The sequence below is a fragment of the Pochonia chlamydosporia genome, chromosome 1 (assembly GCF_001653235.2).
Source record: "Pochonia chlamydosporia 170 chromosome 1, whole genome shotgun sequence".
Taxonomy (NCBI): domain Eukaryota; kingdom Fungi; phylum Ascomycota; class Sordariomycetes; order Hypocreales; family Clavicipitaceae; genus Pochonia; species Pochonia chlamydosporia.
Genome location: NC_035790.1, coordinates 8,208,658 through 8,222,852, shown reverse-complemented (window position 1 = coordinate 8,222,852; position 14,195 = coordinate 8,208,658). Strand labels below are relative to the sequence as shown.

The 14,195-nt window shown below is 51.0% G+C and overlaps 6 protein-coding genes and 1 non-coding gene across 7 annotated transcripts; 1 reads left to right on the top strand and 6 right to left on the bottom strand.

The window, feature by feature from the left end:
• Positions 1–275: 275 nt before the first annotated feature.
• On the bottom strand, positions 276–1,356 carry VFPPC_02172 (hypothetical protein; the record flags this gene model as incomplete). Its single annotated transcript, XM_018281867.1, has 2 exons — positions 276–714; positions 782–1,356. The coding sequence occupies 2 exons, from the start codon at positions 1,354–1,356 to the stop codon at positions 276–278; spliced, it is 1,014 nt and encodes a 337-aa protein (XP_018138973.1).
• A 2,165-nt stretch (positions 1,357–3,521) lies between these two features.
• VFPPC_02169 (nlpC/P60 family domain-containing protein) lies at positions 3,522–4,565 on the bottom strand (the record flags this gene model as incomplete). Its single annotated transcript, XM_018281865.2, has 1 exon — positions 3,522–4,565. One exon carries the CDS (start codon positions 4,563–4,565, stop codon positions 3,522–3,524), a length of 1,044 nt encoding a protein of 347 aa, XP_018138971.2.
• An 816-nt stretch (positions 4,566–5,381) lies between these two features.
• VFPPC_02168 (aspartic protease precursor) lies at positions 5,382–6,536 on the bottom strand (the record flags this gene model as incomplete). The annotated part of the gene is made up of 3 exons (XM_018281864.1): positions 5,382–6,098; positions 6,146–6,331; positions 6,375–6,536. 3 exons carry the CDS (start codon positions 6,534–6,536, stop codon positions 5,382–5,384), a joined length of 1,065 nt encoding a protein of 354 aa, XP_018138970.1.
• Positions 6,537–7,282: 746 nt separating this feature from the next.
• Positions 7,283–7,381, bottom strand: VFPPC_17336. Its single transcript has one exon. It is a non-coding gene; the product is annotated as a tRNA-Cys (tRNA).
• A 493-nt stretch (positions 7,382–7,874) lies between these two features.
• On the bottom strand, positions 7,875–10,318 carry VFPPC_02167 (palmitoyltransferase akr1; the record flags this gene model as incomplete). Its single annotated transcript, XM_018281863.1, has 5 exons — positions 7,875–8,503; positions 8,559–8,671; positions 8,728–9,074; positions 9,129–9,938; positions 10,019–10,318. 5 exons carry the CDS (start codon positions 10,316–10,318, stop codon positions 7,875–7,877), a joined length of 2,199 nt encoding a protein of 732 aa, XP_018138969.1.
• A 1,070-nt stretch (positions 10,319–11,388) lies between these two features.
• On the top strand, positions 11,389–12,246 carry VFPPC_13218 (ADP-ribosylation factor domain-containing protein; the record flags this gene model as incomplete). Its single annotated transcript, XM_018290995.1, has 1 exon — positions 11,389–12,246. The coding sequence occupies one exon, from the start codon at positions 11,389–11,391 to the stop codon at positions 12,244–12,246; it is 858 nt and encodes a 285-aa protein (XP_018138968.1).
• Positions 12,247–12,568: 322 nt separating this feature from the next.
• Positions 12,569–14,182, bottom strand: VFPPC_02166 (cystathionine beta-synthase; the record flags this gene model as incomplete). Its single annotated transcript, XM_018281862.1, has 2 exons — positions 12,569–13,859; positions 13,920–14,182. The coding sequence occupies 2 exons, from the start codon at positions 14,180–14,182 to the stop codon at positions 12,569–12,571; spliced, it is 1,554 nt and encodes a 517-aa protein (XP_018138967.1).
• Between the last annotated feature and the right edge of the window lie 13 nt (positions 14,183–14,195).

The following is a 14,195-nucleotide window of genomic DNA, read 5'->3' as shown; positions in this document are numbered from 1 at the left end:
AGACTGACAGCGTGGAGTTACGAGAAGTACACTGTGGGGTCGAGTATTTAAACTCGTAAAAGGCATCACATATCGTAGCGTGCTGGCATGTATTGAGATGTATTAGTGTATACTTGAACGTAGGCAAATACTTGAATGTAGGTAAATATTGTTTTAAACCATAGAATGTAGTTTGCATGTGTTATCACGCCCTGTTGACTCGGCAATGGCTTTCATTTTCAGTACATCACGTCTTAATGAGTTAAAAGGAAGGAAATGTATTGATCCATGGCATCTCAACTGGTCTTTGGCGTATCGCACCCTCTTGCCTCCGCAATCTCATCGCTATGCGTGTCCGAACACCATATTTTAATTCTCGGCACTGGGCCACTCGCCTTATCCTTGCTCACTTTACCGCAACGATATCCAGTCCTACCGGTTTTCGTGCTATTCGCACAGAAATTGATGCAGCAATTGCCGATATTGGGAACCCAAATATAGGAATGAAGATCAAACTTAAAGTCGACGCCGAATTCTGAGCCGCCATCGCCGGTGATGATTTCCGAGGCCACGCCCGTGAAGTTGTCTCTCGAGAAGCCTTGGAAGGCGAATGTGCTGCCTTGGGGCCAGGTCTGGTTGTTGAGGAAGCGTATGGACGAAGTGGATGTTGGATTGGCGCTCGAGGAGGTTGATGAAGCGGGCGTGGATGAAGTTGATGATGGAACGGTGGAAGAACTGATTCAGATGTAAGTTAGTATAAATTTGATAAGATCTGATAAGATGTGTATGGCATCAGTCGTACCTGCTGGAAGTGGTTGAAGAGTCGCTCTTGCCGTTTGAGTTTCGAGACGCAACGGCCCCACCAACGCCACCGCCAATAGCGGCCGCGATGATCAAAACCAGGACGACGGCAAGAGGTATAAATATCTTGCGACGAATACCAAAGATCTTCTTTTCTTCCGGTTTCTGGGCTACGGGCTCTAGCCCTGCGTCACGATCCGGCGGGAGGGACTGGCTTTCAGGCTTCGCGTCGGGAAGGACGGGCGTCGGAATACTGTCCTTGGCTATCGAAGGTGTAGGCGGGCTTGCTGTAGTGGCTGTCTCTGGATATTGAGCTGCGTGCTCTGATGGAACAACATGTAGGCCATCGTCCTCATGGAAAACTGCTTCCTTTTCCGTATCGTCGGGCGTCATAGGCGAGCGTAGCGATGGCTGGTATTGTCCGTGTGGTGACTGGTGCTGCGACTGGTACTGCTTCTGCAATTCCCTCTCGATGTTTGACCCAGGCGTCATTGGCGACATCATATCGACGGCTTCGGGGGCGTGAGCTCCGTGGTCCCTTTCGGGCTCATATTGGTGGTATTGACGGTCAGCCATATTGCGACCTGTCTGCGATGTTCATTGCACGTCACGTCGAACAAAGTGAAGCGATTCCCGTGGCAAGGAGTGAGCCAGCCATGGAGGATGGGGGATTCAGAAACAACCCGTTATTCACCTGCACGTTGAAGGGGATTTCCAGCCGCAGACGCTGTTCCTCGTTGAGAAGGAATAATAGCCTAATGACCGGGGGACGTCTGAATGCAACCACCGTTTACAGGATGCATAATGGGAGCCAAGCAGGGCATGTGGAGCGCGAACAGAGGGTTGCATAACAGGGTCTTATTCCATCTTACAGGAACCGATGATTGAGTCAACTGGAACAAGCCAGGCCTTGCCTTGTCGATCAGTTGAACCCGGGACTTGGCTTGTCCCCGCTGACATGGTTGCGGGCATAATTTCCGTGGATAATTGTGGTTCAAACATTTTTCCATTTGGAAGATTGGGACCTGGCAGGTGCGCTTTGATTCACAAGTGTCTGAAACTGCCGAGGTGGTTCGTCAGCCTTGGTGGCCGCGATCTAGGGGAACACTCGCCAAGAGTGTGATGTATCTCTTTTGAAATTGGATACCGTTGCGACGGGCTTTCCATTGGCTTGATTCAACGGCCTGGGCTGGACAATGGAAGCAGGAGAAGAGCCCGGGCCGTTGGAAGGCGCAACAACACATCCATGCATGACAAGACCAAGACTCGTAAGTGGAGAAAGAGAATGAGGCAAAGACCGCTTCTGCAGCAGAGTGACCAGGGTTTTGGGACAGGGCTGGCTCCTTCCAATTAACATTCAAGTGATTCGGCTGGATAACTGGTTGAGTCTTGCCACGTCGTATTGCGGATCGACCGATACGGTGCAACCCAAGACACAACGGATAAGGCTGGATGAAGACATTCGCGTCTGTGTTGCTTGGGACCACATAAGGACGGAAGTCGGCTTTTGATGATGTTTGCGGATTGAATGATGGCCTTTTCTGTTGCAGGATGAGAGCGGCTCAGCGAAATGGGATTTCTACATACTGCTCAACACGCAGACGTGATGATTGCTCACTTACCATCTAGGAAACATACTACGAGGCGGCTGATTATTTTGTAATGCGACACTTATATGGGTGAGATCCTCGATATTTCGTGAGATGAAAAGATCAATTGGGTTATCTGAAGCTAGGATTTGACACATCGGCACCACCTCATGAGAATCGCAAGTTTCCGAAACAGCGCGCATTGCTTCCGCGACGATATTAATTCTATGGACTTCATTTCTGCTCAATACTATACAGTTTCTGCATTTTAGTTTTTTCTGTGGTTATCTTCACTATTCCATGTTTGTATGCTGACGTCATCATCTCAAACATCTCAACCGCATTCACACTCAAGATACAACTTTAACACTACAAAAGCGCAAAAATGAACGCTTCTTATCCCAGACTTGCGAAACTCATAGCGCCGACGGCAGTTTCGTGTCGTCGCCCAAGCGGCATCACTCACCCTCCTCTTATATGCAAGAGACTCAATGGATACTTACATCTCACATCAAATTGGCAGCTGAGAGCTCGGCAACTCTCAACAGCATCAAACAACGCCAAAATAACATGTCAATGCGGAACCGTCTCATTTCACGCCTCCCGCCCTAAACCCCTAGACATCTACGTCTGCCACTGCATCGAGTGTCGAAAGCAGTCCGCCTCCGCCTTTGGTGTATCGGCAATTTTCCCCGCCGAGGGCATGTGGCCGCCGCCTGCGTCGGCAGCACGACACATCAGTGTATGGACGAGGCAGACCGACTCGGGTAATACGCTGGAGTGCTACTTTTGCAAGTGCTGCGGTGTGCGTATTCTGCATCGTGCGATTCTGCCGGATGGGAAGCCGAAACCAACATTGTCTGTCAAGGCTGGGTGTTTGGAGAAGTTTAGCTTGGAAGGCGCGAAACATATCTTCACGAGGACGGCTTTGGTGCCTGTGCCGGAGGGGAGTGACTTGGGTGCGCCGAAAGTAAAGCCTGGTATGAAGACTGATTGAGCTTTTGTTCCCAATCGAAGCAAAAGTGGAATAATGAGGAATAAGTGAGAGCATGCAAGTGGCGTGGCTCACGATGCATGAGAGTACTTTGTGTTCTCATTTTCCAAAGAGCCAATTCCATCTATTTAACTACAAGTTCGGTAAAAACCGAACCTCTACTTTTTCGGCTCAAGATAGCGCTTCGCTCCCCAGTAATCATCATTGAATCGAACTGGCGTCAGTCGCAACGGCGTACCCGCGGCGTACGACTCCAGCATATTGTCATCACCAGCATACATGGCCACATGATAAATCGACTTTGGGTTGCTAGTATTTGAAGCGTAAAAGATCAAGTCTCCAGTCTGCAAGTCAGAACGATCGATGATAGGCCCCGTATTAGTGAAGTAGGCCTGTGGTCCGGAGTCGCGAGCAATAGCGATGCCATGCGCAGCATACATGGTAGATGTGAAGCCAGAGCAATCAAATGCGTATCCGGAAGCACCTCCCCAAAGATATGGATGATTAAGAAACATCTTTCCAGATTCAATAAGATCCTGTCCTGTTGGGTATGGGATATCGGAAGCTGTATTATAGACGCTGACTTCACTCGCGGCAAGATACCCAATCGATCCGGGGACAGCAACCTGAACGGCCTTGCCGAGCTTGAGAAGAAGGGGGAGCCGAGTGTTATAGGAAAGATCCATAATCTTTCTCTTCAACTGTACATCGTGGTAAAGTGCCGTCATCGGTCCCTTATTCACAAGCGCAAATGGCCGCTTGTCCTGTAATTCCTCGTACAATGGCTCACGCATGGCTACCTGGCTTGCTGGAATCCAACCCGGATAACCGAGTTTATTATTTGGCGAAATTTGCGAAGTCACCGCAACTTCATACCAATTGTCTTTGGTGTCGGTGATTTCGACACGAGCTCCGTACAGCGCTTGGCTTTGAGTTCTTGAACTGTCGGTCAAGTCTCGGAACTGGTCGACCGTCATTGAACTGAGCCATTTCGGAATATCGACGGGGCTGCTGATCGCCGGTGCGTCAATGACACGAGGCATGCTGGAGTTGGTCCATAGTGTAGCAACAGTTACGTTGATAAAGCCAGTTTTTGTTGTCGACTTTTTAAAAAGTTGGTTGGTATTTGAGGGCAACGCATTGGCAGCTGCTAAAAGGGAAAGAGTCACCGCCGTAAATGGCGCGAATGTGTTGGAGAACATGGTTATGCTGTAATGTCAAGTATACGTTGCTTGTTGCACACTTTCGACCGCTCCAACATAATTGTTGTCGTTTGAAAGTATTCTACACCTTTTATATTCTGCTACAAGTACAATGTCGTATATTATGGTCGGAAGGGTTGTTGGTTGACCGTGCCGATGAGTTCCGTGGACTTGTCGGAAAACCCGATGGGTTCAGGATTGGAGCAATTTCACAAACCAAGATCAACTGCTCGGTAAAACCGATCATTAAGCCACTTAAAAGATATGAACTAGGTTATTTCCCAGTAATTCGGGGTGATCAACCACCGAGAAGCTTGTTACCCCGCAAATCGCGTTCTCAACCATGGTGACATTGAGATCGGTGACGCTTGACTGGAGCTACTTTAGTTACAAGTTTCAACAGTTTGTAGAGGTGAGTTTCATTTTGAACGCATACAGGGTGTAGAAGAATGTCATTACCTACATCGAAGCATACACAACATGTAACGGTACATAGTGATAGAACCCGTAGTTCAAACTGTTCCTTGGTAGACCTCCTAGTATACTAGTGATGAATTCCGGTATGCGACGCATCCCAATGTCTACTTCAACGTATACGTCAAACATCTTCTACCACTTATGCTTTAACACACTGCTTATAGCATTTACTACTTCATCCTCCCTCGTCACCTACACTGCCACGTCCATCACGAGTTGACTTCCACAGCCCAACTCCAGCCGAAGCACAACCTCATTCCCATAGTCGACATCAATGCCACCACAGTATCCAACATATACACAATTCAATTGCCGTATATACAATCTACATCCCCCCAACTACTTCAAATCCGCAAACCCCATCGTCCCCTCCCCCACATTATGATCAATATACCGCCCCTGAAAAAACGCCTGCCCAACCAGCCAAGCACCCCCAAACGCATTCGACCCATGCACACTCGCCGTACAGTTATCGCCATTCTTAGCAAACGCCAACGCTTCAGGCAGAATGTTAAAGTTCTTTCCCCCGAGCGAAAGTCCAATCACCGGCGGGGCACTGCACTTATAATACCCCGTTATGCCGTTCTGCGTGCGCACCGCCTGAATACCAGCCTTTTTGAACAAGTTTGTAACTTGACTGGTTGGACCAAAGATAACGGTCGTTCCTGAATCGGTCATGATGTTTTCGCCTGACTGGACTGTCTTGCCATTTACAGTGATGTCGCCTTCTACTGTCCACTGTCCCTGGATTTCGACGTTGGTCAGCGGTCCGGAAAATGTGTCTGTTGGGACGGTGCCGTAGTATATAGAGCCAGTTTTATCGGTCTTGAGGGCTAGGCCGAAGCGGCATGAGGAGAGGGTGCCCTGGTCGCAGAGGGACTGGATGAAGGGTGATCCGCGGAGAGCGCTGCCGTCCTGGCCTGCGTATCCGATGAGGCCGTCATGCGGGAAGGTTGGTGGCGAGGTTGGGTTTTTGATGTCACCGAGCGTTTGTCGCTTGACGGTGAGATTGGCGGAGAGTTGGGTGATTACATCTTGGTAGACGTTGCCGGATGCCTGGGCTGATGAGACAGAGTTTCATGGGGAGTTTTGGAGGTATTTACAGTTAGAGTTCCCGATCCGTCAGGATTGGTGGTTGAGTAGGAGATACGAAACGGTCTATTCGCATTAACTGAGCCCGGGGAAGGCTTGTACACGCCCGGGTTAAGAATGGCATCTGAGGAGCCAGTGTCAATCAAGATTTGGAGGTCGGGTCTCGCTCCGACGGTGAAGTGGGAGAACCAGAAGCCCTATTATCGTTAGAAGGCCCTCTCGTTACGATGGGAAACTTACCTGCTCGTTAAAAACGGGGCTATTATCACCGAGCGCGTCATAACCCTTTAGAGAAGCTATTCCACGAGCTGTTTCCGCATTGACATTTCTGTAAAAGAGTGCATGAGAGGAGTCTGCATGCACGAGGTGCGCCGCCGCCAAGAAGAGAAGTTTAAGAGCCATGATGACTTGAAGATGGTAGTGACAACAGATCTAGCTGATAAAAACGCTGTCCAAACGCATGACTTTATAGGCAATGGGTATCAGGTCGTGGTTTGGAGTTACATCAGACTCGACCTTCTCAATTGAGCTTGGATCAGCGCCAACTAGTTTCTACCCTCGAAATACGCAACTCAAAAAATATGTCTGTAAACTGGAAAACTCTTAAAGACGCCTCTATAACTTTAAATTCAGCTAATTTAGGTAGTTAATGAAAATGTGCTCATGAAAACCGTGATGATGGGCGCAGATGTTATCGCGATATGCCAAGACAAATGCCGTGATCCGAACGAGATCATCAACAATGACACACGCTACGCCAAATGGGGCAGGCACGCTTTGAGCTGCCGTTTTCATGGACGCAAGGCGACATTGCGTGTTGTGAATATTCATGCTGAGATATCTCGGCTGATGTTTGGGGAAGCTGGTTCCATTAGTTCCGGTCGGTGTGGTTAAGTGACATACATGGTGTCAAAAGTACCACTTACTTATCTCTCATCAAGCCTGGATCATTGCAGCACGTTGAGTCATTAACTTGGTCTGTTTGAACATATAGATTACTAAATTTAGATAATCGTCGCAGGTCGGGCCGCTGCGGTAACTTGTTTACATCATGACGGCACTCACGACAACGTCACCACAACCACAACCACACACGCACATGTCAACGAAACATAACACATGCAAACCTACTACCAAAAAATTGGAAATGACCGGGACAGGAATCGAACCCGCATCTTCTGACTACTAAGAATACTATAATTATACTTTTGTTGTAGCCAGACGCTCTACCATTGAGCTACCCAGCCATTAGGACATAGTACTAAATAACTTTATATACCCATCAAGCCGAGTTTCTTCCCCCACTCCTGGGAAAATGGCTCTGTAATTATCTGACGTAGATCCATTATTGTTGAATGTCGCCCTGAGCTCAGATTGCAATGGACACTTGAGCATAGGCTCTCTTCACTTGCCAGTATACTTGAGACGATACTTGGAATATCCTATATTCATTGAACCCCTGACACATTGCAGTGCTGTGAAGCTTGCTGTTGATGTTGAGCAGCCGTCACACCGCACTGATAAACCCAACGTCATATACATACTCTATTACACCCTCTTGAGGCCATCATAAATCATAGTTTACACCTCGTGAAAACATCCAAAACCCACAGCCGGAGCCAGAGCCAAACAGTCCTGTCATCCCCGTACCCACAAAAGATGCACAACAGCCTCAATGCAAACAGAATATCTACCGTGCGCCTAAACCGTGCATGGAACAAGACTCCCCGGACTTGGTATCTACACTTCCTCCGTTTCTACGGATTCATATCCACCGCGTGTTCTCATACCCGTCAGACGCATTAATGTCGGGCTCTCATACATGGCAGTGTAGTCCACCTTGCCACCACCAAGGACGGCCGTGCCGTTTTCCCGTTGACCAAAGACGGGGGCGGGATCGCACCAAAAGTCCTTGCAGTTGGAGACGCAGCCTCGGCTATAGGGGTTCTTCTTCTTGCGTCTGTTGTTACCAGTAGCCGCACCACGGCCGGTAATGGTCTCGATGAAAGGGTCGACTCCGAGAATGCGGCTCCATTGCTTGAGCATGCCGGTCTTGTGTCCATGTCCGTGGCCGCCGTGGGGCGAGGTGGATGCTGCAGCTGCCGCGAGGGAGGGATCAAGTGGTGTTCCTGTTGATGTGAGTGCCGTGGCGGCTTCCCGGGTGTGAATGCCCGTCATGTTTTCGAATGTGGTCATGGCCCGGGAGACCTGGACGAGTTGGGTGAAGACGAGCATAGTCACCCAGATGAGCTGAAGACTGACCCAGACGGCCAGAAACAAGGTGTATGCGTCTGAATTGATGAGTCTGCAGAGGCTAGCCCCAAACACGTTGCACGTGTCGGGTGCATTCTTAGAGACGGCACCAAAGTCTACATTGGTCAGATTCACACACTCGCATCCAAGTTATAGTAGGTAACAACTCACAATAATACACCAACCAGTCGTAGGCAAGAATACCAAAAGTAAGATTCGCAAGATACAAGAAAAAGTGTCTATGGTTGTTGATGCCAACACAGTTGTAGACCCAAGGGCAGTGGCTATAATTTTGTCAGTCTCAAAGTCAGTCAACACAAAAAGAGTCAGTTGTACGTACTGATCATGCTTTGCAACACAGCGCTGGCAGCGTCTGCAGTGTTTGCTTCGAAGCGGCGTACGAATCATGCAAGTAACACAGAAATTAGTCTCGTCGTATTTCCAGCTAGCCAAGAGCTCATCAATGACGGCTCTCTGCTCCGCAATGCCATTTAATTTTGGCACAAATCCAGGATCGTATCGCATGCTCGCTGAGTAGAAGAACGTCGTCAAACCGAAAAGCACGCCAAAGACAAGATTCAAAATGATGTGCGAGCTGTCGCCTCGAATGGTGCTCCACAGAACAGTGCTGACCCAGTTGACCCCGACAAGAAAGAGGGAACCAGCAAAGATGCCAGCCATCCAGGGCTACGACCGTTAGTTTATAAAAGAGGGAGAACAAAAAGAGGGAAGACTACTCACAGTCTTGTGAAAGTGCCGCATATCAGGAGGAGCGTACTCCAAGACTTGTGTAGCGCACCAATGCACACAATATACAACACCGGCGGCCAACGGCACACCCAAAAATACCGGCGCATAAGAAAGGACCATCAACACACCCCAAATCATGACCCACGGCCAAAAGAAGAGAAACTTGGATGTGAATGCCCTCTTGTCTTTCAGAAAGTAGTTGGCGCCGGGCCAAGGAGGAGTCACCGGGTTGCCATCTCGGTCGTAACCGCATTCCCTCAAGGCTCGATGCCATGCAGGTTGTGTATTCAGTTCGGTAGCCGTCAAGGCAGGCGTCTTGCCGCTGTCAGTCTTTGCGAACCGGTCGGCTCCGTACTCGATAAGTTTCTGGATACATCCCGGGTTGCCCTTGACCAGAGCCCAATGCAGGGCCGTGAATCCTTGCTCGTCGGTTGCGTGGACGCTCGCACCCCAGCGCAGGAAGACATCGACGCACGAAGGGAAGCCTTTGTAGGCTGCCCACATGAGCGAAGTGTGCCCAAAGCTATCGAGAACGTCGACGGGGATTCCTTGGTGCAGAAGCAGCACAATCAACAAGACGTTTCCGTTAAAAGTGGAAATGTGAAGTGTGTTGTAGCCCTGGGCGTCGGTGATGAGAGGGTCGGCGCCATGTTGAAGGAGTAGATTGACGGTATAGTAATGACATCGTTGAGCTGCCCATTGGAGAGGCGTGGCGACAGACTCGCCGCCCTTGTGGTTGATTTCGGCGCCGTGTTCGATGAGGAACTTGCACATGGCATACTGGTTGTTGATGGCCGCCCACTGGGATTGTCAGCACGAGGTGTCTTGCCATGGCAATTCGGGCTGGGAATGGTTTTATTGTCCATGGAATGGGGACTTACGTGAAGAGGCGTGATGCCCTCGTCGTCGCTATACGTGGCATCGAAGTCGCCCGACTCAAACAACTTCTCCATGGCTGCAATGTCGCCTATCCGCGCAAGCTGCATGATATCATTCTCCGGGCTGACGGCGGCAGCAGCAGCACCGTCAGCACCACCCTGACCATCAGCGGCAAGGCTGCCCATCTCCATCTCGTTGTTGAGCTTGGGGGCGGCAACGGCAGACTTGGAGGCAAGCTTGAGCTGGATCGGGGGCGCACCGGCACTCGCGGACTTGCTGCTTGGTTTGGCAGGACTCGTCATGTAACGATGGTAATGGCAAGTTGAGTTGAGGCAGCGTCCTGATCAAAAGGGGGGCCCCGAGGTCCGCGACACAGGAGGTCGAGGTTGAGGTGAAGAGGGTTGGGGAATGCGCCTCGGGGATTTGGTGTTGAAGTCTTGTCCGGTTTGGTACCACGGAGACGGCGCTGGGGGATCGTGGCTGACAAAAGCGAAAGCTTGGTCTCGTCTGGTCTGGTCTGGTGTTGATGCTCGTGGGGCGCGACGGAGCTACAGAAAAGTTAAAGGTTTAAAAGTAGGGCATGAAAAATAAAAATCATCTCATCAAGGAGATACAATGGTACACAGAAAAGATAACTGCATAACGACAAGGACTGCAGTGGAATCCTATCCGAGGTGTCGTGGTTAAATTATTCTCGACGGGGATGAGATGAGCCAGCGGCGGAGCTTTGGGCCAAACAGAGGCCGATTTTCAGGGCTGAGCGAGGCTGAGCCAATGCAACGCAGGGGCCACGGCTGGATAATCGGCACGGGAGAAGTGACGGGGCAAGCGAATATTGAACGGTGATACTCTACACAGAATTTATTTTCCTTTCTTTTCAATGAAATAAAGCCCTGATTGTATCGTCCAGTTCTTCCGTGACCCTTTCTTTGTCTCCTTTCCAAAGTGACTTGACATGGACCCACTCGGCAATGACACGACCAGCCTTCAATGTTCCTTCCTTCTCTAGCGGCTCCAGTCGTCCAATGTGGCTGTCAGGGACCAAAGCGCAGGATCCAGCCGCTGTGAGTTCGACGCCAAGCAATTGAGCCTGTACACCTGGCTGTGGCACTGTGGCACTGTGGCTGGTAGACACCAGGACTTGACATCAACCTGTGGCGTCAACTTGCCAGCTCACATCTCTTCGGAACACTACTCCCGCATGGTTCGATAACCACATCTCGAACCATCAAACCACCACACAACACAACACAACACATCCGACAGCACATGCGGCGCATACCCACCTCCCCAGCCTACCCGCATCTATAACTACGAGCATCCTGCTCGCTCACCAACCTTCATCCCACTCCCACCTCCTCACATCACCACAATGGCAACCATGACAGAAATCATCGAGGCCCTCCTCACGCCCTCCATCCCCGTCATCCTCCTCGGCCTGCTCGTCATGATCGGCGGCCCCATCCTCCTACACTTCATCCTCGCCTCATCAGCAACATACACCATCGCTCCGACCGTACTCCTCCTCGGCCCCGAAAACGCCGGCAAAACCTCTCTCCTCACGCTCCTCGAGCGCGGCACCAAACCCGCCGACACGCACACCACCCAGCGAGCACAGTCCGTCGAATTGAACGCCACCACCGACGCCAACACCAAGGGCTCCTTCAGAAACCACGACGACTCATCAGGCACCTACACCAAGTTTCTGCTCATCGACACCCCTGGACACGGCAAGCTGCGCAACGTGGCGATGGGGAAATTGGAGAGCGCGGAGAAAGTAAAAGCCGTGGTGTTCATGGTGGATGCTGCTGCGCTGGGGGAGCAGGAGACTCTTGCGCCTACCGCTGCGTACTTGTACGATGTGCTGCTGTATCTGCAGAAGAAGGCCAGTGACAAGGGGAAGAATAAGGCCGCTATTCCGGTCTTGATTGCCGCGAATAAGATGGATCTGTTTACCGCCCTGCCAGCCAACTTGGTTAAGAGCCAGTTGGAGAATGAGCTATCGAGGATTCGCGCATCCAGAAGCAAGGGCCTATTGGATTCGGGCGTCGGCGTCGACGAGATTGGATCGGAGGAGCAGGACTCGTGGCTGGGAGAGTATGGATCGGAAAAGTTTTCTTTCCAGCAGATGGGCGAGTTTGATATCGACGTAGAGGTTGTGCCGGGGAGTGTGACGACGGAAGAGGCAGACGTTGATAAGTGGTGGTGGTGGATGGCGCAGCGGATATAAGCGAATGGCTGTGGTAAATTGTAATGTAGAATATAATAAATAAATATCATGTCGTACTAGCCATGGCCACTGTACTGTATCAAAGTGTTACAAGCTTATTGTCACCCAATTTCACGCTGAGTCGCATGTGTACATATCCATCAGTTTAGTTGCGTACCAGAGACATGTATGTAAATTGTCAATTCATCTATGCAAACCATCTGTGTAGATGTTGAGTCTACTACCCTTGCCCAGTTGATTATCTGATAAACCCATCTAAGTATAAAAACGCCACATCATGCCCCTTTAAATGAAAACCCCAAATTCATGACCATGCCCGTATCTATTTCTTATTCACCATCCAAGTCAACAGGTCAACCTTTGTCACAACCGCAATAGGCTTGGACAAGGATCCCTTCTCGGCACTGCGTTCGGTGACAACGGCCGCGCTGTTCCACTCAAAAAACTTGCTGAGCGTGGACAGGGGTGTGTCGAGGGTAATTTCGACAAACTTTCTCTTGGGATCATTGGACTTGGCGACAGAAGCGCTCTGTCGGGGGTCGGTGACAATCTCGTCGAGGCGGCTGAAGTTGAACATGACGTCCTTGACGGGACTCTGGGGTGTGGCACGACCGCGGGAAATGTACGACAGCAAGTTGCCGAGGGTGACGAGACCGACGAGCTTGGATGAGGCAGACAGCACGGGGAGCTGGTCGAAGCCCTTGTCGCGCATGGTCTCAATGGCTTCGGAGCAGGAGGCAGTGTCGGCAACCGACGTGACGGGCTTGAGACGGAGAGAGGCAATGGTGGCGCCGGCATAGGGATCGGCAGCATCACCGCCAGTTGCCTTTTTGGCGAGAGCAACTTCCGCGCTGCCAGCGGACAGGAGACCGTTGGCAGCGAGCCAGTCGTCGTCGGCAAACTTGGACAGGTAGCTGCGGATGCTGTCGGGCAAAACGACAACAACAACATCGCCCTTCTTGAAGCCGAAATCCTTGACGGCCTTGAGCATGGCAGCCATGGCCGATCCCGAAGAGCCACCAACGAGAAGGCCCTCTTCGGCAATCAGGCGTCTAGCGAGAACAAATGACTCGTCATCATCTGTCTTGTACCACTTGTCGACAATTTCGCGCTCCAAGACGTCGGGGATGAAGTCGTATCCAATGCCCTCAACCTTGTATGGCTCGTTAATGTGTTCCTGGTTGAGCGACTCTGGCAGAGCAAGAATGCTGCCCTGGGGATCGGCAGCAATAATCTTGATATCCTTGCTGTGCTTCTTCAAACCGCGCGCAATACCGGTAATGGTGCCACCAGTGCCCGCACCAGCAACAACGGCCGTAATCTTGCCACCGGTCTGCTCCCAAATCTCCTCAGCGGTGCCGTGCTCGTGAGCAAGAGGGTTGTCAGGATTGCCGTATTGATCGAGAATGTGGGCGTTGGGGATTTCCTTTTCCAAACGGCGAGCGACTCCAATGTGTGATTCGGGTGCGTCCCAGGCAGCCTGGGTTGGCGTACGGATGATGGTGGCGCCAAGGGCACGCAGAACGGACACCTTCTCGGCCGACATTTTCTCGGGCATGGTGATGATGGTTTTGTATCCCTTGATGGCGCCGACAAGCGCAAGACCGATACCACTGTGTTTCATTAGTATCGTGACACACTTTAGAAAGAGACACTGCGAAGGAAAAACCTACGTGTTGCCGCTGGTGGGCTCAATCAAGGTATCACCAGGCTTTATCCTGCCGCTCTTCTCGGCCTCCTCAACCATTCGCAAAGCGATTCTGTCCTTGACACTGCCTCCCGCATTGAACAGCTCTGTCTTTGCGTAGACCTCGCACTCGACTCCCAGCGACTGCGGCACCTTGTTGAGTCGGACGAGGGGCGAATTGCCAATCAGCTCGGTGGCAGAAAGGACAGTGGCAGGCTTGCGCCCGACGTGGGGCACTCCGTCAGCCATGATGGAAGCGATT